The following is a 22,359-nucleotide window of genomic DNA, read 5'->3' on the forward strand; positions in this document are numbered from 1 at the left end:
GATATGACTCACTTGTGGTCTCATTTGAAGATTGCAACACACAGTTATGATCTTGGTGGATCGTGGTGAAGCAGACAGCATGCAAACTTTGCATTGCTTGTTCATCTCCATGATTGTGGTGAGTATCGGTAGGGGCCTACTTTTATGCAAGGTTAATGTGAATGCAGGCTTGCTTTAAAGCCAGTGAAAGAGCAGCAGCATCTGAGAGTGTTTCTCACAATAAAGAGAAGACCCTCATGCTATCTGATAGAGCACTGGGGTCCTTCATGAAAAAAGTGAAGGTACATGGCAATTTTTTTTTCTGTAGAGGGGCTTAGCAGCTCAAGAAACATATAATCTGAAGGGAATGCAGATTGGCACAGATGCCAATGCAAGGAGAGTGGTGCAGAGAATCTAGTTACAGGACCAGGTGGCCACAAAGTTTGCAGTATCTGACACTGCTGAAACCATCCGGAATGACCGCAAATTCTTGCTTTAGGCACCTTCTCGAATTCCACTTCATTATCATCCCACTGTCTCGTATAAATTACAAGCTTCAGCAGTGGGACCATTTCACTTTTTTTTTCAAAATCACATCTTCTGACAATCCAAAGCCTTTTAATGTGCTTATGTGGGGACAAAGTTTTTCATTTAAACACCAGTTCATCTGTGCAAGTTTAAGATCTGGAGGTCCAGAATGGTGGTCTGGTGCAACATAACTAATAGACTCGGACTGAATGACACTGTGCCCTCCCATCATGCTTCCAGCACAAGTACAGGATGCCAACAGTGTGCCATCTTTTCGAACATGATGATTGATGTGTAATGTGCCATAAGCCACTAGACACAGGCACCCAGTCGTTGCCAGACTCCCGTAGTACTGAAACCAACAGTGTTTTGGAAATGTAATTTGTAGCCTTTATTGACTTTAAGGGATTTACTAACAGTTGATGGCATTGCAACATTTCAGCTTGCCATTGTTTAAATAAAGTACTTGAATATAGTCAGTCATTCTGCAAACTCAGTGTACTTTTCCCTTGTAGAATGAGGCAGATTTCACCAAGAGTAGCTGTACCCAATCAGAATCAAAATTGGAATGATGCTCCATTTTGCTGACGTGTACCTTCTCACTTGCCATCCTCTGAAAAATCTGACAGTAATCAAACACCCTCTCATTTTCACTTTAACTTTGTAAGATAGAATTTTCAACATTTATTCATAGAAAACATAAAGAATGTTTGTGAAATTTTAAATTAGAAGCTGTACAAAATGGACCTATTAAGAATTAACTTGCCAGCATAAGGCGGTTACTCCATATGCATATATAATATATAAAAAACAAATCTTAGTCATATAAAGCCAATCAAAAATGGCAACATCTAGAGATTATTTAATGGAACATAATCCCCTAGATAATTACTATTTTAATTTTCCATTTCTTCTGTCAACACTGTCTTTTGCAGACATAAAGGACTAGCTTTAACTACCAGCAAAAGGCTTTGACCAATTCGAGACACGTACCTTAAATGGTTAATACCCTGTTAAAATTCACCAGTTCCAAGGGGACCAGGTCCAACTCTGCCCATTTGTACATTAAATTTTTAAATTGGGATTTGCTTAGTTGTGAAGAAAAAGTCGAGCCAGGTTAGGTCTCAGCAGCAATGGAGCTACTGTTGCTTTCCCAATGGATAGACTAAGTCAAAATCTGTGCTCTGTTTCAACTGTTGCAACCCTCTGATATCTATTTGATGTTGTTATTCTTTCTGAATGAAACAGGAGGACAAGTGTCAGCGGACTGTTTGACCAAAGGCATTGCAGTTATATCTAATCTATTTTCACCCACTGTCCAAAGTGCTGCAGGAAGAGCTGGAAACTGTAGATGTTTCCATTGCCAGATTGGAAAGAGACAGACGTAAAGGAACTGGAGGGTGATGTGATCTAAACTACCATTAGTTATTTTGATTGGCTGTAGACATCTTCTATCAGATGGCATACTTTTGAAACTTTCTTTCTGCCAATTAGAAACCTGAACAGGCAGTGGTCCTCAGTTGTGCCATGTCCACATATGGTTGTCCACACATTCTTTTTTTTTCATTCTCAGGATGTGGGCATCGCTGGCTAAGCCAGCATTTATTTACCCTTTATAATTGCTCAGAGGACACTTAAGAGTCAACTATATTACTGTGGGTCTGGGGTTCAGACTAGACAAGAATGGCAGTTACCTTCCTCAAAAGACATTAGTGGAACAGATAGGTCTTTCCAACAATTGATAGTTAGACTTCTAATTTCATAATTTTCTTTTTTTTTTTAATTCAAATTCCACCATCTGCAATGGTGTGATTTGATCCAACAATCCAGGTCATTTCCTGGGTATCTGGATTAATAGTCTAGCAATAAAACTAGTTGGCCTTTACTTCCCAGTAATGACTGCTGTTGGGACCTTAGCATTCTAATGCCAGCTGATATAGACTTCCTTGATATGCCTTCTTTCATCTTAGAGCACTAAAATAGTTCTTTGGAGTTTTTAAAAAGCAATTGTCAATAATTTGTTTTGCTTTGGTATGGAAGCTGGCAGAGGAGTCTATAACCTTGCAACTCGTGAACTGCAACAAATGTTTCAAACTCTTTTTCCTACCCCATTGTTTAATCTTCTTGTTTCGCTGAATTCTGGAGGCTGGTTGAACTTTACTTAAATGTTTGATCATTCTGCACGCAATATACCTCACTACGCACAAAAATTCCCCAATTGTAATAATACTAAACATTGCCAAAAAAGGTATAAACATTAAAAAGCTACTGAAAACAATGTAAACGAAAAAACAAAACTCTTCGATATCCCCCTTTTTACGTCTGGTATAAACCTTAAAAAAAATCAGAATCCCTTCCTTATTACCATATTCCCCTAAAATAAGATTTATTTTTTAAAAATCTGCTTCCTCATGCATGGAAAAATAAATGCCATCAGAAAAGCTTATAAACATTCTGTCTCCAACTGCACACATATACAAACTGTCACATGTAATACTGTCTCAGTAAAGGCTGGCTCTGGACTACAATTTCTTGAATAACTGAGCCATCCTGCCCCTCATCACAACACATTTAAGGCCTTTAGCGTGATGTATATTTTCAAAAGTCTTGTCTCCTGCCATGTTCTGATAGTATCTTTCAGAAATAAATTTTAAATTGCTTCTTTCCTATCTGCTAACATAATTAATATGTCTGGGGTCACAGGCTATATTCGACTGGTGAAAGTTATTTCACCCATCTCCAATAGTCCGTTTAGGGCCCCACTATCACCATTCCTTATTTCAGCATTAAACCAGCACTCTAAGTTACATTACCAACACTGACTATTTTTTGCATAAAGAACTTCCAAACATTTCAATAATCATTTAGGCATTTCTCTTCCTTATTGTTATTGGCATCGTTGAGATTTGAATGATATGCTTTCATTGTACCTTTCCCAGACTTTTCACTCTCTTATGTATTTCAATGAGGTGTGTTTCAGCCACCTCATTTTAAGACTGAACAAATAAAAATGAATCTAGTCTCACACTGCAGTGAGAGTAAACAGCTCTGCATTATCTTCAAGGTTTGGACAAATACTTTGTATCCTAGTGACAAAATAACCACTAAATATACGGTGTCCCCGACAATGCACTTTCCAGATACTGAATAACTAATTCTTCTCTGCTGATGCAGCAATTTAGTATAGCAGTTTTGACAAGTCCGATCCTGAGCACAAATTCTATGAAAGCATCACATTGCTTTCCAGGGCTTGGCCTGTTAGGCTTTTAGAATATAATACTCTGCTTATTTTGTTATTTTTAAACTTACAGGTGCTCTAGATTTGGGGCATTGGATGCAATAATTTCAACACATGGAAAGGGTTGAAAACAAAATCTTCATGAAAAAACTATTGATGTGCATCTTAAGTACTGAAAAGTACAAGAAGGTTCCGAAATCTTAAATGATTGCAATAATATGAAGTGGTACAAAGAATGAAGTGAAGTTGTTTGAAGCAGAAGACAAGCTGGCTTTCCTCGCAAATTACAGCAAAACTAATGAAAACATATTTATACATTTCTTGTTCAGCAAAGTTTATCAACGATGTGGAGATGCCGGTGTTGGACTGCGATGGACAAAGTCAGAAGTCAAACAATACCAAGTTATAGTCCAACGGTTTATTTGAAATCACAAGTTTTCAGAGCATAGTCCCTTCTTCATCTGACGAAGGGGCTATGCTATGAAAGCTTGTGATTTCAAAGTTTATCAATTCTAGTTTATAGGAAAATGAAAATTAATGTTCTGTTTGGCTGGCACCACTATGAATATTTCCCCACAAGTGATATCTTGCTGCCACTTACGACACAGTTCCCATAGCAACAATAGAGAGTTGCAAAGATAAAAAATTGAAGTGCTATTTTACATTTTCTTCTTCTTCACTCTTAGGATCGTCAATGAATGTTTCTATCGGTGTCCAAAAGCTCTTTTCATTAATAGGTTTCTGCGGTTTCTTTGGCCTCAAATAAAAATAAAATGCAACGATGATAAGAGCTATAATGACTATAAATGGATAGATAAATATGAAGTAGAAGAGAGATGGCGATGCACAAGCCTTTGAGTGAAGAGTAGCACCTAGAAAATAAAAACAAAAACAAGTTAGAAATGATAGTATTCTTTGAAACATTGGAAATATGAGCTCCTACTATACAATCTAAAAACGGAATCTGAACTTTAGGTAACTTTTTTCTAAGGTAAGTCCACAGCTCCAACCGGGGCTTGGGGGGTACGGGGTGGTGTGGGAAAGGGAGAGTGTGGGGACGGCCTGGGGTGGAGTGGGACGAGGGTGGTGGAAACGAGAAAGAACAAAAGAAAAAAGGGTGGTACTGGAGCTTAGTGGTTAACACTGCTGCCACACAGCGCCAGGGACCCGGATTCAATTCCACCCTCGGGCCACTGTGTGTGGTGTTTGCACGTTCTCCCCATGTCTGTGTGGGTTTCTGCCAGGTGCTCTGGTTTCCTCCCACAGTCCAAAGATGTGCAGATTAAGTAGAATGGCCATGCTAAATTGTCCATGGTGTGTAAATTAGGTGGATTAGCCATGGGAAATGTAGGGTTACAGGAATAAGGCGAGGGGGTGGGCCTGGGTGGGATGCGCTTCAGAGGAGTGGTGTGGATTTTTTGGGCCAAATGGCCTGTTTCCAAACAGTAGGGATTCTATGATAACTTTAAGCTCCAATTCCAGGATTTTCAACTGTAGAGCAAAAAGCAATCAGAATATAACTTCCATTATACGAAGAGTATGTGGCATTCAATGTGGAACTTATTCTAAAAATGAAGCAGGCTTTCCAGTTTAGTTAAAAGTCATTCATGAAAATCCTCCTTATCAGCAATCCCAAATAAGTATTTTGATAGTACTGAAAATTTCGTATTCAAGCATTCAATTTACACACAGTATTTTGTCTCAATATTCACTTATGTCACACATACCATGCTCTAGTTTCACAACTAAACAGTCACATTAATCTCTGCATTTTAATCTATTACTAAATATTAAACATTATTTCCATATTTTATATTGAAATGTTCTTCTTTAAAGATGAAAGTGTTTTTCTAACACTTTACCACATCTAAGTAATTATGTTTTTGAAGTTCCATTCCAGGAATGGGAAGATGGGTGGCAGATCTCCTGATGCATTGTGGAAGAGGTACTAGTATTAGTAAGTGAGAGATTCCTAGATAACCCACAGCAGATGTGAGGCTAGATGTATCAACTGAACAAGTGAATTGCTCCAGTTATTTCACATTCCTCGTTGGCCAGAAGAAGCCTTCGGCCTCCCCCAGCCCTAAATGCTGCTCCAAACCTTCAGTCTCTATTGACTATTGGCTTTGTCCGCACAGGTCCCCAGTTGTGCTCTCTTGCCCCTTCTTTGTAGCTCCTACCTACTGTCAGACTATAAAATATAGGGAGTATTGGGAAAATTATTAAAATGGGGGACTGTCATTAGGATCCACAAGGCGTTCATTTCTATCTTTTCTTCATTTTTGCTGATCCTTGCTTAGGCCATAGCATGCTTGCTGATTGCCGAACCATCTCGCTCTCCCTGTTAACACGAGAGAGATAGCATTGGGCTTAGTCTCACAACAGGACTCCTGTCTACAGGCCTGAACCAAAAAGCAACCTGCAGGCTGCAGTAACATGTGGGATTGATGGCTGCACCTTTTTGGCTACCAGAACTCAGTCCCTCTGTGCCAGGAGTAGTGCCCACTGCTGGAAGAAGAGGATGGCATGGAAGGACGTTGTTGTCTAATCAGTTAAGTGGGGTCTGGAGCACAGGGATCGGTCAGATAGGAAAAGCAAGAACTGTAAATGGTGGAGTCAGTGTCAGTACGGTGTAGAACTAGAAGAACACAGCAGGTCAGGCAGCATAACAGGAGCAGGAAAGTTGATGTTTTGGGTCCAAGCTATGCCTGCCTTTTCGTAGGATACGTGAAACAGTCCCTCTTCCGTGGTTACTCCGGTACCATCCCTCACCTCTTCCTCCGTTACAGTGATGACTGTATCGGTGCTGCCTTGTACTCCCGTGAGGAGCTTGAACAGCTCATCAACTTCACCAAAACCTTTCACCACAACCTCAAATTCACCTGGACTATCTCCGCTACCTCCCTCCCCTTCCTGATCTCTCCACCTCCATCTCCATCTCCGATAACCATCTCGGCACCGATGTCTATTTCAATCCCACTGACTCCATAACTACACCTCCTCTTACCCACCCTCTCATCCTGCCTCCTTGACCTGACACTACTTGTTCATCTTCTTTTCCACCTATCCACCCCACCCTTCCCACTGACCAATCCTCACTAACCTCTGTCTGCATCCACCTATCACCATCCCACCTACCTTCCCCCAGCCCCACCCTCCTCCCTCCATTTATTTCCCAGCTCCCTTCCCACTCCCCAGCTCTGATAAAAGGGTATAAACTGAAATATCGACTTTCCTGCTCCTCTAATGCTATCTGACTTGTTGTGTTCCTTCAGCTTCACACTGTATTGATCAGTCAGGTAGGCCCTGAGGAGGGAGTGGGGTGTGTTGGGCTGACATTATGGATATGGCTATTGTTGCTATGGTGAGGAGGGGTCATCTATGAGCCAAACAGTGTCCAATTAGGAGGTCTAAACCCCTTGTCCTATGCGCTGCTCCAAGATGCATCAAGTTGCAGGTTTCCCACGGTGCAGAGGTGCCTGGTAAAATTGAAGCAGTGGTGAGAAGAGATCATTAAATATTCACCTAAGTGGCTCAATTCCTCTTTAGGTGGGAGGAGGACAATCAGATGCCTCCAGATACTGTCAGATGGAAGGATATTAGGAATATGTTGGAAATACAAAATCCCACCTTCCCATGCTATTTTAAGAGGTGTTTGACTCTAAGTCATCCTAAGAGTGGTGGTAAAATCCAATGCTTTGTCTTTTGAAACTCTGAAAACAACAACACACAATTTGCTTGATGGTTTGTATTTTGAGCATAATCTTGAGTCTGGACTATATGCTACTTCCAGCAGCTTCTGTATCAGAGTCCTCATTTACAGTGATCCTAAATGTTGCTGTGGGCTCTTTCAAGGGTGTCACATCAATAGTCAGAGCTCCATCAGTATGACCTTCAGGGACTGGTCATGTTGGTTGCTCATTGGAGTCAATGACAGAGTTAGCGCAAGCTCACAGCAGCTGCATGGTCCAACCCTAAGTAAATGGTCTGACATGCTGAGAGAGTGCCAACACCAATACCACTGCAGGGGTAAGTAGGTAAGAAGAAAATGTTTCTCAGGATGACTCATTATCTCTGCTACTAAACCACATCAGTCAAAAAACATAACCCAAGTCCAGCTATCATGTATTATGACATTGCATATGCCATTAGCTTTAAGTATGCACTTTTCTTTTCATGTAGATTTGCTGCTAGAATTTTTCCTTGTTCCGTTGAATTTGCTTTGTGCTAAGGTGAAAGCTGCAAGGGAAGCTACGTATAAATACTGAAATGTATCAAAGTAATAAAGATCTCAAAACAATCAACTGCACCAGGAGGGGAGTTTGATCTTCACTGTTCTAACCACAATGTAAAATCCAGCCATTGAATGATAAAACTCTATCATCCTGATTTAATATAATAGATGGGTAATAAACTGTTACGTCCATTCACTTCAGCTGAACTACACAGCAAATGTACTTTTCAAATACTGCTACCCTAAAAAAATGACTTTATGGAGTCTTTGATATTCCATTATGTCCCATTGAATTATGTTTTTAGTAAAATCAGGACAGAGAGATAATTAAAGCAGACTGTGACTGCTCTAGTAATGATAATATAGCATGTAATAAACAACTATCGGAATAATTTTGTTTATTCCACATGGTATTATGGTATTATGGTACAGCAACTTAAATCATGAGGCAAAAGCCTATGAGAACAATAGACTAGATGAGGTTTGTGTTATTAAAGCCCTGGTGCAATCTCAATGTTGACTACATTTCTACATCTGTACATAATAAATGATATATCACCAACAGGGTTATGTGGAGAGACCATGTAGTGCAGTAGGTAGCAGCCCTGCCTCTGGACCAGTAGTTCAGGTTCAAGTTCTTTTTCAGGACTTGATAGCCTAGATTGGCAACTTCTAAGTTATTTTAATATGCTCATGGTGGGCAGCAAGAGCAGGGTACTCTCTTGTTCAGCTTGATGCTGGTGCTCCGCAAGACCTAGCGTCTGGCAACAGACCCCTGGTCTATTCATGAAAATTCCAGCCATGGCAAGCATAAGTAAGCATGTGGTTTGTTTCCCTCATGCACCACTGCCAATGGAAAGAGTAAATAAGAATATGGCTATATACCAATACAATTACAATCAAATCCAGATGTAAACTAAGGAAAAGTTCACTTGCTATTTTGCATTCGTTTGAAAAGTTTATGATTTTGGTAAAATAAATTATTTTAAGGCTTTTTTTCAATTCAGAACTTTTACACAGAAATAATAGTTATTTAATCAGTATTTTAAATATTGTGTTAAAGAGCAAGACTATTGAAGAAAATGCTGTGGCATTCATGGAACTTGAGTTAAGTTTGAGGACTTTAACCTCAACAAAGAAATAATTTGTATAATTATTGCATTCTGCATTATTTCAGAACTTCAGAACACACTGAAAAACTAATTAAATGCTTTTGAAGTTAGACATTGTTATTATTTAGGGACAGGACTTGTTTCAGTTTTTCAAGGACAATAAGAATGGGTAATAAATGCTGACCTTGCCATTGATGCTGACATTCCATGAATAAATGAAAAACGATAGAACATTCCTGTACAAGCTTTAAAGTAATTCCATGTTTAACTTCTTATGTGAATGTTACCTAGGTACAGTACTGCAATAAAGCTCCAACCTTAGTCCATATCTCATTATTGATTTCACTATTATCACTGGACTCAAATGAAATTCTATTTTGTTGTTATTGCTGTGATTGACCCTGAAAATCCCATTTTTTTTTCTCTCATGCAAAATCTTTATTTCCTTTCAATGACTCTTACCTTCCTATAGGATTCATTGATTAACCAAATTTGAATCCTGCCCCTCACCTGCATTTCAACTCCCCCTCCCATTCCTCAGACGACATGTCCATCCTGGACCTCCTGCAGTGCCACAACGATGCCACCCGAAGGTTGCAGGAACAGCAACTCATATTCCGCTTGGGAACCCTGCAGCCCAATGGTATCAATGTGGATTTCACAAGCTTCAAAATCTCCCCTCCCCCTACCGCATCCCAAAACCAGTCCAGCTCGTCCCCGCCTCCCTAACCTGTTCTTCCTCCCACCTATCCCCTCCTCCCACCTCAAGCCGCACCCCCATCTCCTACCTACTAACCTCATCCCGCCCCCTTGACCTGTCCGTCCTCCCTGGACTGACCTATCTCCTCCATACCTACACTCACCTTTACTGGCTCCATCCCCGCCTCTTCGACCGGTCTGTCTCCTCTCCACCTATCCTCTCCTCTATCCATCTTCTATCCGCCTCCCACTCTCTCCCTATTTATTTCAGAACCCCCTTCCCCTTCCCCTTTTCTGATGAAGGGTCTAGGCCCGAAACGTCAGCTTCTCTGCTCCTATGATGCTGCTTGGCCTGCTGTGCTCATCCAGCCCTGCACCTTGTTGTCTCGGATTCTCCAGCATCTGCAGTTCCTACTATCTCTCTAATAGCAACTCACCTGTGTTTGAGAGAGACTGTGTGAAAATGTTAATTTTTGTCAGATAGGTGGTTCCACCTCTCATCTCAAGCTTCCAACTTCTATCTCTCTAATCAAATGTACTTAATTACAAGTATCAGTTATAAAGCAGACAGACATTCTGCGTGTCCTTTATTTTTAGTTACGAAAATACATTTTTCTGCTGATGACCGTGCTGATTGCTCTGCCAGTATTTTTATTTGTATTTTTCCAATGAAAGACGGTGAGTAAAGGAAAAGTAAAATGCATACATTTTAAAGACCTCGTTGCAAATCCTCTGAGCTGCCACCACATCGCAATAACTCAACTGAGCCAGTGTATACTGACAAAACCCAGGAAGTCTGCAGCTGATCGAGCCAATCTCAGTTGTGAACTCATTAGACTGACGTTTCTACGGGTAATTTTAGCTTACTGACCAACGAGAAACAGGCAGATTGATAGAAACAACCATTTAATTTAGAGTCATTGGGTTATTAGAGTAATACAGCATGGAAACAGGTCCTTCAGCTCAAACTGGTCCAGGCTGACCATGATGCCCACTCAGCTAGTTCCAATTGCCTGCATTTGGTCCATATCCCTCTGAACCGTTCTCATCCACATACCTATCCAAATGTTTTTTAACTGTCAAAAAAAAACTGAGGTGCTAAAGAAGGTAGCTACTGCAGCTTTCCCATCAGGGGAAGATAGTGGGAGGAGGAGTGGTGACCACAAGAGTCCTGAACAGCTAGGATCTTTTTTCTCACCTTTTGTGGCCACGAGTAGCGGCAGTGCTCCTCTAGATTGCACAGAGAAAGTTTAGGCCTCTCCCTTTCATGCAAGGTTCTCCCACCACCAAAACCCTCCCCCACTTCCCAATTGTGGGATTCACTGTTGCAAAGTCCACAAGGCCAAATCTAGGTAATGGCAGGAACCTGGTATTGGCAGGAGGTATTTGCTTTTCTGTGTTTCCCATTGGCTTCCTGACAATTATTGGTGATAAGTCGGTAAGTGAGATTTAATAAAGACTCAGGCGTTCAAATAATCAGATTTCTGAGGTGACAGATAAAATTTCAAATCACAGTGCTTCTCACCCATCCAAAACCAATTTCAAATCTTTCAATTCAGATTTATTACAGTCAGATGGAGTATGTACCACACCTTATTCTGATTTCCATAGTGACTTTGGTCTGACCTCCAGAAAGTACCTTCTACAACATAGTAGAACACACATTCTCTGCAGTCAGAGCAAGATCACTGAGTTAAAGCCAATTAACCACAAATTGAGGAACAGGAAGGAAAGTGGAGTTAAGACTACATCTTATCAGCATTGATCTTACCAAATAGCAGCACAAATTCAAAGGGCCAAATGACCTACTCGTGGTTCTAATTTGTATGTTGTGAGAAGTTCTGCACTTTGAGAGCACAGGCATTTAGAACTGAACTGAGTCTGCCTGAACTGACTTCATGTATGGCTTTTATAGCCAGAAGATAGGGAAGTTTTTATCTTTAGAAATTGAACTAAATTAAAACCTAAATCCCTGAGATAAAAAGCAGCTTCCTTCTACATTCCTCAATATATATAGCATTGGTAATTATTAGAACAAGTTACTGTCGTCAATTTGCATTCTCTCTGGATCATATAGGCATTTACTGCAGTGTTCTGGTCAAGTTTCAGAACGGAAACTTTCACTTCCTTTCTACATACTGGCTGTCTACTAGAATTATAGAGGTATAAAAATAATAGCCGCACACACATTACCATAAGTAACTCATCTTTCTGAATATTGTGTTTGAGTCTAATGTCAGTGAAGTGAAAGGAAAAAAAGGTCAACATTTAATATAAAATTAATCCAAAATCCCATTCTAATATTGGCTTAACTTGCATCATTTCTATGCAGCCTGGTTCAGAAACATATTCCAGGAGACATATTTCTAATCAAACAAGTTGGTTTCTGGTGAAATAGTTATACATATTACCTGGTGTCTCAACTTGAAGAATTATTGATCCAGAGCGAGCATGTCCTTGTATAACCCATTCGTTCTGGGTGCTAGAGACCCATTCTTCCACATCGCAGAAGTAAACACCACTGTCACTCTGCGCTGCCTTCTGTATTATCAATTTGTAGGTGTTACTGGAGGCCTTCACACTTTGGAATTTCATCATTTTCTGAGGATCTATCTGCAGATCTCCAAAGTATTGCAGGATATTATTTCGATCAGTTTTGAGAAGTGCTGTCTCCTTGGTATTTGGATTATCATCTTGGAAGTACCATGTGACTGAAAATTGTGATTGTCTCTGTGTCTGGTTAATGATCTGGCATTCAAGTTCCACAGCAGCATTCTCATTACTTGAGAGAGTTGTGTTATTGTTACTGATTTGTAGGTTTGCATCTGCAGAAACAATACAAGACAAAAAAACATGAAACTTGCTTGGAAGTGAGGAAAATCACAGTGCATTTTGGTGTTGAACTCAGAGAGAATGTGCCAAGTAAATTGCAGTATTGTTTTCTTTGGGGCTTAATTGTAAATTCTACCTTGAAGATCTGTGATCAAATCATCACTGCACAAGTTTTACTTTTTCATTTTACTTTAATCAAGTAATGAGAGACACTACAGTTATGGACAGCATTGTATATTCACCAGTTTGTTGTATGCTTTGTACGTCCTATTTATCTCTGAGCAATGCAGAGATGACACTAGAGCTAGGTCTGAACAGCTTTACTTACAGTGCTTTAAAATGGTTCCACAATCACAGGAGTTCTACACAAATGTTCACAGCTTGAGTTTTTCAGGTTTTTCTGGAAGCATTTGTTCACTTTAGCATTCAGAGATTTCAGCCAGGCCCATTTAAGTACAATGAATGTAAGTCAATTAAATATGCCAATGATAAAACTCAGAAGATTTAATCCATTGAACACTACAGAGAATAAATCTCCATTCACCAAAATAATGTATTGTATCATAAATGCTAGGGATATGGATATTTTCTCATCTATACTAAACTTTCAATTTGATACAGACCTTCATTAACCATCATTAGTCTAACGAATTAACTAACATTTAAAGATCACAAGTAAAATCTAGAATTCTGTCTTAATCTTACTAGAGTAACTAGTTTCTGTTGAATATGGGCACATGACATTAGGAGTACAATTTGTGTGACAGATACACTAACATAGACCAAACTAAATTTTGAACTCTGTAAAAAAGGTGCTTCAAGAGGAGGATAGACCTATTAAGTCTGAATGTTCAAATTTTCCTGTTAATGCAAAGGCATGGGCAGCTTGTAAGAGATCCTTCATATCTGGATGCATAGGAGTAAGAAACTTTTATTATTTGTGCTGCTCTATTTGTACAGCTCTATACCCCATCCCTTCATTATTACTACATAATCCCCACATAATATCATCAGAGCTGCACCATCATTGCATTGTTTGAAATGGTTCAAACGGTTCCACTACTATCCTTACAATGCAACGAGGGATGGATAATGCAGTTTTTTTTTAATGGATCAAATTTAAACAAATATTCAACAGAAAGGAGGTTGAGAATTTCTGCAACTAAGCTTCCTCTGCGCTTTAAAATAATTTGTTCAAAAACGTCCATACAGCAAGACAGGCGTGTAAAATTTTCTGATCCTGCCAACCAGCACTGAGGTGGGTCAATTACTGCCCATCACTCTCTATGCAATCATTGACTAGGTGATGGAACGGGTCATCAACAGAGCTTCAAGTCGCTCTTGCTGAGCAACAACTTGATGTTCAACTTGGGGTCCATCAGGGTCATTCAGCTCCTGACCTCATTGCAGCCTTGACCCAAACATGGACTAAAGTGCTGAACCCTAGAGGTGCAGTGGGAATGATTGCTTTTGCTATCAAGGCCACATTTGACTGAAAATTAGGGTTAATAGGAGTCAGGGGAAAAACACTGCTGGTTCTAGCTCAATAGAAGATGGTTATGATTTTTGGAGGACACAACCAGGGATGTTCACTGATGATTGAGCAAAGTTCAACACCATTCACGACTCCTCAGGTACTAAAATAGTCTGTTGTCCATATGTAGCAAGACCTAAACAACATTGAGCTGATGAGTGGCGGGTACATTCATTCTTTACAATTCCTGGCAGTTATTATGTTCAGGAAGAACCATCACCCCTATAGCATTCAATGGCATCACTATCACTGAATTCCCCACCGTCAACACTCTGGGGGCTTAACGTTGGCCAGAACCTGAACTGAACTAGCTTTGTAAATGCAATAGCAATGACAGCAGGTCAGATGCTGGGAGTTCTGTGGTGAATAGCTTATCTGTCGTCTCGTTAATGCCTGTCCACTGTCTACAATGCACAAGTCAGGAGTCTGTTGGAACATTCTGCACTTGCCTGGATGAGTGCAGCTCCAACAACACATGGTTGACACCATCCAGGACAATTCAGCCCACTTGATTGGCACCCCATTTGCTGCCTTAAACATTCACGCATTCCACCCATAGTGACAACAGTGTATAATATTTACAAGATGCACTATTGCAACTCATCAACTCTCCTTTGGCAGAACTTTTCAAATGAAGTTCTGTAACCTCTACTAACTGAGACAGAGAAGGACAACAGATACATGGGAACATAACCTGCAATTTCTCCTCCAAGTATATCACCGCCACTCTCCAGTCACTGGATCAAAATCCTGGAGCTCTCTGGCTAACAGACTTGCGGATGTGCTATTACCACACTGTAGCAATTCAAGAAGACAGATCATCATGACCTTCTCAAAGGCAAAGGCAATTAGGAAATGACAATAAATGCTGCCCTAGCCAATCTGTGAAAGAATTTGAAGAAATGATTTAGCTTAGTAGGTGGAATCACATAATTCAGGGTTAATATTCCCTCTAAGGCCTGGACAGTGAATTAAAACCTTCAACATAACCCATGAAAATTAATGTTCCACTATTCTGCTGTGTTATCCACTTTTTGTTATTTCTCCACATTGTATCAACAGTGACAGTGCTGACTCCACAAACAACACAGAACCTTTACACAGTGTCCTATGCTACTTCCTTTATGTTACATGTTTCTCAATCCTTCTAAACAACATAAATTAATTTAACTGTATCAAAATTAGATTTTCTCCACAAATTGTGTGAGCAATTGCAGACCAAATTGAAACCCTTCTTTCATTCTTAAAATTCTCTATATTTCATGTAATCTCAAAAATGAAAAACTGTTTTTCTATTCTGGCTAATAAGGTCATAACATCAACTACAGTGATAGGGTCATTAACACTGTCTCCATCCAGTACCCCCAAACTCTGACCGTGTTTCCCATTTTTTATCTGATTTTTTAAATTCAATTTCTTTAAGTCACATTCTCTCCTAGATTCCCATGAATTTTGTTTCATTTAACATATTCCTCCAAATTGAAATTTATCAAAGTTCTTACTAAAAAGTGAAATTAATGATAATGATATCGCAAAAATTTCACCATTTATTTGTAACATCATCAGGGAGGTTTAAAGGGGTTTTCATCACAGAAATGTTTCTTCCTAAATCCAGGATGACTTTAAAGTTATAACGTATGAACTGACTTATATATCTATTGTCCTTTCACTGTCACAGTGTCAAAATCATAGAAATTATCTTTGTAGCACTACATTGAAGGCACCATCACCACAAGACTGTACTAGTTCATGAAATTGACCTACTACCACTTTGTCAATTACAAGCTGACATTGCATAAAAGATTTGCCATTTCATTGGACATTATTGTGTAGTTTCTATCCATGAATCTACTTTACAGTATCTTCATCAATATTTTACTCAGCACCAACATAAGTCTTTTGGTCTGTAGTTGTCAGAATCAGATTTCTCTCCTTTTTGAATCATATGCACAACATTTGGTTACTTCTAATCCTGTGTCACTTCTATAATACCCAGAAATCTTTCAACATTACAATCTGCTATTTTCCACCCTAGTCTCATTCTGCAACTGCTGTATGTCTGGCAGGATTTGTCTTTATTTCTTTTAACTCATCAAATAGTCCCACCTCTCACATTTCAAAATATTCTGCAATGTGCCACAGTTATTGAAAATCAAGAGGTTGCTGGTGAATACTTTGAGACTGTAGTGATAAAATAAAATAATCTTTAAGTTATCCCACCACTTTCATCTTTTAAGGACATAGGCTTGGATTAAGTAAAAAACAAGGGCAATCAGGGTGAGTCTGTTGACTGCCCCTCTTCTGTTGCAGTCACTGATCCACTTTCTGGAGTCAGAGATCATTATTTATGCAGGTCGGATTGGTGGGAGCCATGTCAGCAAGCAGGAATGTGCCACTCAACAAGCAGTATGGGATCCTAAATTTAAAGGAGATGGAAGGGTCCAAAAATAAAATTACAATTTTTCATTTAAACAATAAATTTGTCTGATTCTGTCATCTCTCAAGTGATTGGAGCCTCAAAGAGGAACAGGTACTCATTATGTGACCTCAAGCATACCATGTACCACTATCCAGAGTGGACCAGAAGGTTGGATTCAAGTTCCACTTGCAGAGGTGTGTCATAACATATCCAATCTGATTGATTAAAAATAAGTGTCTATACAACTATCCCAGGCCTGTTGGTGCCTGAAGTCAGCTGCGGCAGCGGCAGCGGCAGAAGAGAATTAAACAGAGTCCATTGGCAAGACCTGCTTTTTCATCATTTTAAAAGTGCTGCAGCAATCTGGGATCAGACAGTATAATTCCTTGTGAGAGTCAATTGTATAGACACCTCATTTTATTTCTGTTATTTTCCACGATTATATAGCCTGATTTTGGACAGAATAGTAAAGGGAAAATCATATCCTCCTTAGCCATTCTCTCTTGAAATATGATAACAAACAAATTCTACTCTAATTGATTCTGCCTTTTTAAACTCAAAGCCAATTATTACTCATTCTTAGCATTTTCTTATATTTCTTCTAATTCTCTTAGCTCACTTCTCCCCACTGGTTTCGTTTCTCAACATTATTTTATTTTCTTGGTTCACCTATCCATTGTGGAAACTATTTAGTTTAACGGCCATTCAATTTCATGATTTAGAAGTTATGCACTGTATGGGCCACAGCCTGCTAATTTCCAACAGGACAGCAATTATGAAAAGTTGCTTCTTTAGTTAGCATCACATGCTTCCCTCCATAAAAGACATTAGAGGAGCAGATGGGTTTTTCCCAACAATCAACAATTGATTCATGAATCATAGAGTCTAATGATGATCATGAATCCATTGTCAAAAAACCCATCCGGTTCACTAATGTCCTTTGGCGAAGAAAACTGCCATCTTTAACTGGTCTAGCCTATATGTGACTCCACACCCAAAGCAAATTGGTCGACTCTTAGCTGCTCTGAAGAATGGGCAAGAAATGCTGGCCTAGCCGGTGGCACCCTCATCACGAGTGAATTTTAAAACAATAATCACTGCCAAATTATTATTTCTTTGTGTTTGTGCTACTGAGAGCTCCATACATGATTTTCACTTCAGCATTCCTGGTTGCAGGGTGCAGTTATGTAAGAACATATGAAATTGGAGCAGAAGAAGACCAGTCAGCCCCTAAACTGTGCCACCATTCAAAACATCATGACTGATCTGATTGCATTTCAAATTCTACATTCCTATCTACCGTGATTAGCTCTGATTCTCTTGCCAAGCAAGGATCTATCTAACTCTGTCTTAGCTCATTGTATTGGACAAATCAATTATTGTTTGTGCCAGTGCTACAATATTTATGAGAAATTTAGGAAACTTGTTTACCTGCTGTACGCACTTGGACAATTGTCATTGCTGATGTATCCTCTCCCACTTTATACCAGATGTTGTTGGGATCCAAGAGCCACTCTGTTACGTGACAGTAGTAATTCCCACTGTCATTTACATCAGTTTTCTGTATCATCAACTTGTACACATCACTAGAGGGCTTCTCATCCTGAAATTTCATTTTCTTCTGAGAATTAGTAAGCAATTCTCCATAGTACCGGACAATACTGTTGCGATCAATGTTCAGAAGATTTTCCCCTTTCACGTTTGGTCCCTGTGTCTTACTGAAGAGCCACGTGACTGAGAATTGGGAATCGTTTTGAGTTCGAGCTAAAATTTTACATTCAAGTTCAGTGATGTCATTGATTCTTTTATATATTGTGGTAACTTGCTTAGTAAGCTGCAAGAGACAAGCTACAAAAACAGAAAAGACAGCCTGTCAAAATGATTTCACAGTATTTCTCTGCAGCATTTAGTTTCAACATGATGTACCATGGAAATCAGTCAATAGCTAACTACTATTTTCCTTATATAAAAACTTATCCATGTTTAATAATCTAACAGCACCAAAGATACTGCAATTATGAACTTATGGCACTAGTGATCTTGTTGTCTTTGCATTCTTTTTATTGTAAATTAATTTTTATCCCATTCTTTCATGTAACTGTCTTAATTCTAGACATCAGTGAGTTAAAAGAACTGGTTACCTTACTCTTGGTTAATTCTGTCATTGCTCAATTAATGCTGTTTAATTCCCAGAAGGTACGGAAACAGCAAATTCAAGGGATAAATTGCAGATTTTCAAAGATAATATGAACAACTTAACTCCTTTTTATTGCTGTCAGGTTCAGTGTAATATTTCATAGCAGAATATATACAAAGAATCAATATATGTTAAAATACAGATTTTCTTCTAAAGCATCAAAAACTGCATTTTAGCATTAAGTTAACATTGTATTACTGGCATAATACAGCCCCTTGAATGTCTTGTCTGACTGTAGTACCTTAGATAAATACAAACAATCTCATTTAGCCAAGAATCTATTTAATTAGGAAGGACATCAAAACAAAAGTAGGTCATTCAATCCCTTGAGCTTGCTCTGCCATTCTTGATCATGTCCCATCACCTTCCTTAATACAATTTCCCCACCTATCTCCAGAGCCCTTTTGATGTCATTAGCATCTGGAAATCTATTGATATCCATCTTGATCAATGAGTGAACTTCCACAGCCCACTGGGGTAAAGAATGAGATTACCTCTCATTCTTCAAAACTAAAATATCCCTTCAATTTCTCCTTGTAGCTTAGTCCTGCTATTCCAGGAATCATTCTGGTGAATCCCTGCTGCACTGCCTTTTTGGAAAGAATGTATCCTTCCTTATGCAAGTTGATTACAGGTGATCGAGCACACAAAACTAAAACACAGTGGTGGAATTTTAATTATCTTATTGACGATTTTTAATATCGAATTATAACTGTCACGACCATAGGTCAGAGCTCTGAAGGACAAAAGAGAAGTACGACACAGGAACAGGCTGCTCAGCCCTACAGGCCTGTGCCGATCATCATGCCCTGACTAAACTAAAAAACAAACCTTCTACCCTATGGACAATTTGGACTACTAAGGACATTCTGGACTTGTAATTCAAAAAAAAAGTGTTTTTTTTAAAAAGAAGGCTGATGCAGCCAAAAAAAGTGGCTGTAAATTAAGTGGCTGTCTGTAGAGAGAGAGAGAACCATGGAATTTCACACTTAGAGATGCAGTGGAATTTCTAACAAAGAGCAAAGAGGCGAAGAGGCAAGTCAAGGCAGACTGGACTGTGATCTCTTGTGACTACAAATGTAGCAAGGTTACCTAAATAAAAATTGAAAGAACTGCAGATGCTGAAAATCAGAAACAAAAACATAAGTTGCTAAAAGAGCTCAGCAAATCTGGCAGCATCTGTAGAGAGAAATCAGAGTTAACATTTTGGTTCCAGTAACTCTTCCTTAGAACCCTCAGTTCCACTTTGATGCTGTAAATATGAAAAGTAGTCTGTCACCTTACCTGGGGGTCCAACCTTTACTTCCAGGATGTTTGATGTTGCACTGGCTTTTTTGACCCATTTGTTTGGATTATGCCTTCCCCATAATTCTGCAATACATAGAAACTTCCCAGCTTCCAATTTACTGGCCCTTGAAACACTCAACCGGACAGCATTGGACACAGATTTCACTATAATCATTTTTCCTTTGAAGTTCTCTGCTTTGTTCCCCCACTTAATCGCAGTATCATGGGTGAAAGTTACAAGGTTGTAACTGTCATTAGAATTGGCTGGTTGGAATTTCCAGGATACAGATGCTGGCACATGGGTAATATCTATCGGCCTAATGATACACTGGAGTTCAAATGTACCATAGTATTTCACAGTTGGTGTCCGGGTGATTGCGGTAACCTTAAAGTTGCTTTCTGCAAACACAAAAGAGAAAAATTAAAGACTGTGGCAGCAACTCTTCTGAGACTTTCTAGTACAGATAATTGAATCCCAAACTATAATCGGTTTAATTAAAACAAAAGAGAGTGTTCCCATAGAGTGTAAACATTGTTTGCAATATTGTGATGTCAATTCCCATTTCAATATTTTAGAAACAGCACAATTCTGGGTTTACAGGACGAGAACGATGTTCTTTTGTTCAATTCAATTAATTTTTGAACAGTAAGACCATGGTTTTCTCGATAGCCAGGTTCCAATAGGCAGCTTCTCTGAAAGTGGAAGTTGCTTTTTAGAAATTCTAAAGCTTTCCTTTGCAGAACCACAAAAAGCAGAGGTAGATCATACCGAAGACCCGCCCTGCTAGTTACCCGCTAGTCAGAGGCTCTTCTTATGTAGTAGCTAGTTCTGTGCCTCTTTACATCTATTTCAGGTCAATAAGTGGACAAGTAGCAGTAACACGAGGCCTGCTGGTTAAAATTGTTATGGCCTACTGCTACTTCTGTCATTTGGGAAACCAACTCACTGAAATGGTTTCTGTCATCAACTTGTTCAGAGTTAAAATACAAACCTGCAAGGAGGTGTTGTACCATAAGATAGGACTGCGTCAGTAGGTCCATTGAAGCTGCTCTGACATTTGGTCAGATCAAGGCGGATCTCACAGTGACCTAACTCTGCCTTAAAAATATTCAAAGACCCAGCCTCCACCACTTCTAGGGAACAGAATTCCGTAGCTCATGATCGACAGAGAAAAAAAAATCTCATTTTTAAAATTCATTTGAGCTTTTATAGATTCGCTGATCGTTAAGGCCAACTATGGATTTTCAGCATTTTTTTCAATCGTGGGATATGTAAGAAGAGTACTTACCTCCTCATCTCTCTTAAATATTCTCCCTCACCTATTCAGCAATTAATCACAAGTCACTCACTCATTTATTCAGAGTGGCATGATGGTAGGAGACACTGAAAAGAGCTTACTTTTATTGAAAATTGGTGAACAGAAAAGTATGATTTTTCATTAAACTGATGGCAAAATTCAATGTAATCAGTGAATATAGAACATAGAACAATACAGCACAAGAACATGCCCTTTGGCCCACCATGTCTGTTTTGACCATGACCATGAAGGCAATGGAAATTCCAGCTTTCAATGCAGTATGCTGCGACTTGATTTTGTAAGATAGAATAGGGGCCATCCTTTACAAAAAAAAATCTTGATTTAATGTCTAATTGAGAACCCTGCAATTGTTTAAATGAAATACAGTAATATTCCACACTGAATTGCTTACCAAGGGATTTGATAGTTACTGCCCTCTTGTCGCTAACATATTCTCCAATTAGGTGCCAGTTTCCATCAGATTCTACTTCCCATTCCATCACGTTGCAAGCATAGTGTCCTTGATCTGAAGGCTGGGCATTATAAATGCCCAATGTGAAGGTATTTGATTTCACTCGTGCCATTCTGATGTCACTGTTGATTACACGCTCCTGGTAAGGCTGGTAAGTAACCTGAATACCATCTCGGTTCATTCCAATGACGTCACTGTTTTGGTTCTGGTTGTTTATGATTTGCCAGGTAATAGAGAGCTGTCCATAAGCTGCACTTGCTAAATGAATATCACAGGCAAACTGAATGGAATCACCTTCCAAAACTTCAGTCGTACTACTGTTGATTAATACTTTGAGGTTGGCTTCTGTGAAATGACGAAAACAGGTATAATGTGAGAGATACGTGGGGGCCACATTTGGAAAAGTGGAAGTTCTGGATTTATTCAAGGATGCGAGCTAACATAGTAAAGACCAAGAGGTTTGTGAATATCAGCAGATGATGATAGCTTACATTTATATAGCACACCTAACAGAGAAAAAGCATTACAAG

At 39.2% G+C, this 22,359-nt stretch overlaps 1 protein-coding gene across 1 annotated transcript in view; it reads right to left on the minus strand.

The window, feature by feature from the left end:
* Positions 1-874: 874 nt before the first annotated feature.
* The window catches only part of igsf3 (immunoglobulin superfamily, member 3), a 41,251-nt gene continuing 19,766 nt past the window's right edge, over positions 875-22,359 (minus strand). Inside the window, exons 5-9 of the mRNA XM_020517406.2 lie at positions 21,770-22,174; positions 20,057-20,458; positions 18,007-18,423; positions 12,202-12,615; positions 875-4,617 (exon numbers count right to left, since the gene is read on the minus strand). Of these exons, the coding sequence (XP_020372995.2) occupies positions 4,400-4,617; positions 12,202-12,615; positions 18,007-18,423; positions 20,057-20,458; positions 21,770-22,174 (1,856 nt within the window). The 3' untranslated portion in view covers positions 875-4,399. The remainder of the gene's footprint in view (positions 4,618-12,201; positions 12,616-18,006; positions 18,424-20,056; positions 20,459-21,769; positions 22,175-22,359) is intronic.

The sequence above is a fragment of the Rhincodon typus genome, chromosome 11 (assembly GCF_021869965.1).
Source record: "Rhincodon typus isolate 14 chromosome 11, sRhiTyp1.1, whole genome shotgun sequence".
Taxonomy (NCBI): Eukaryota; Metazoa; Chordata; class Chondrichthyes; order Orectolobiformes; family Rhincodontidae; genus Rhincodon; species Rhincodon typus.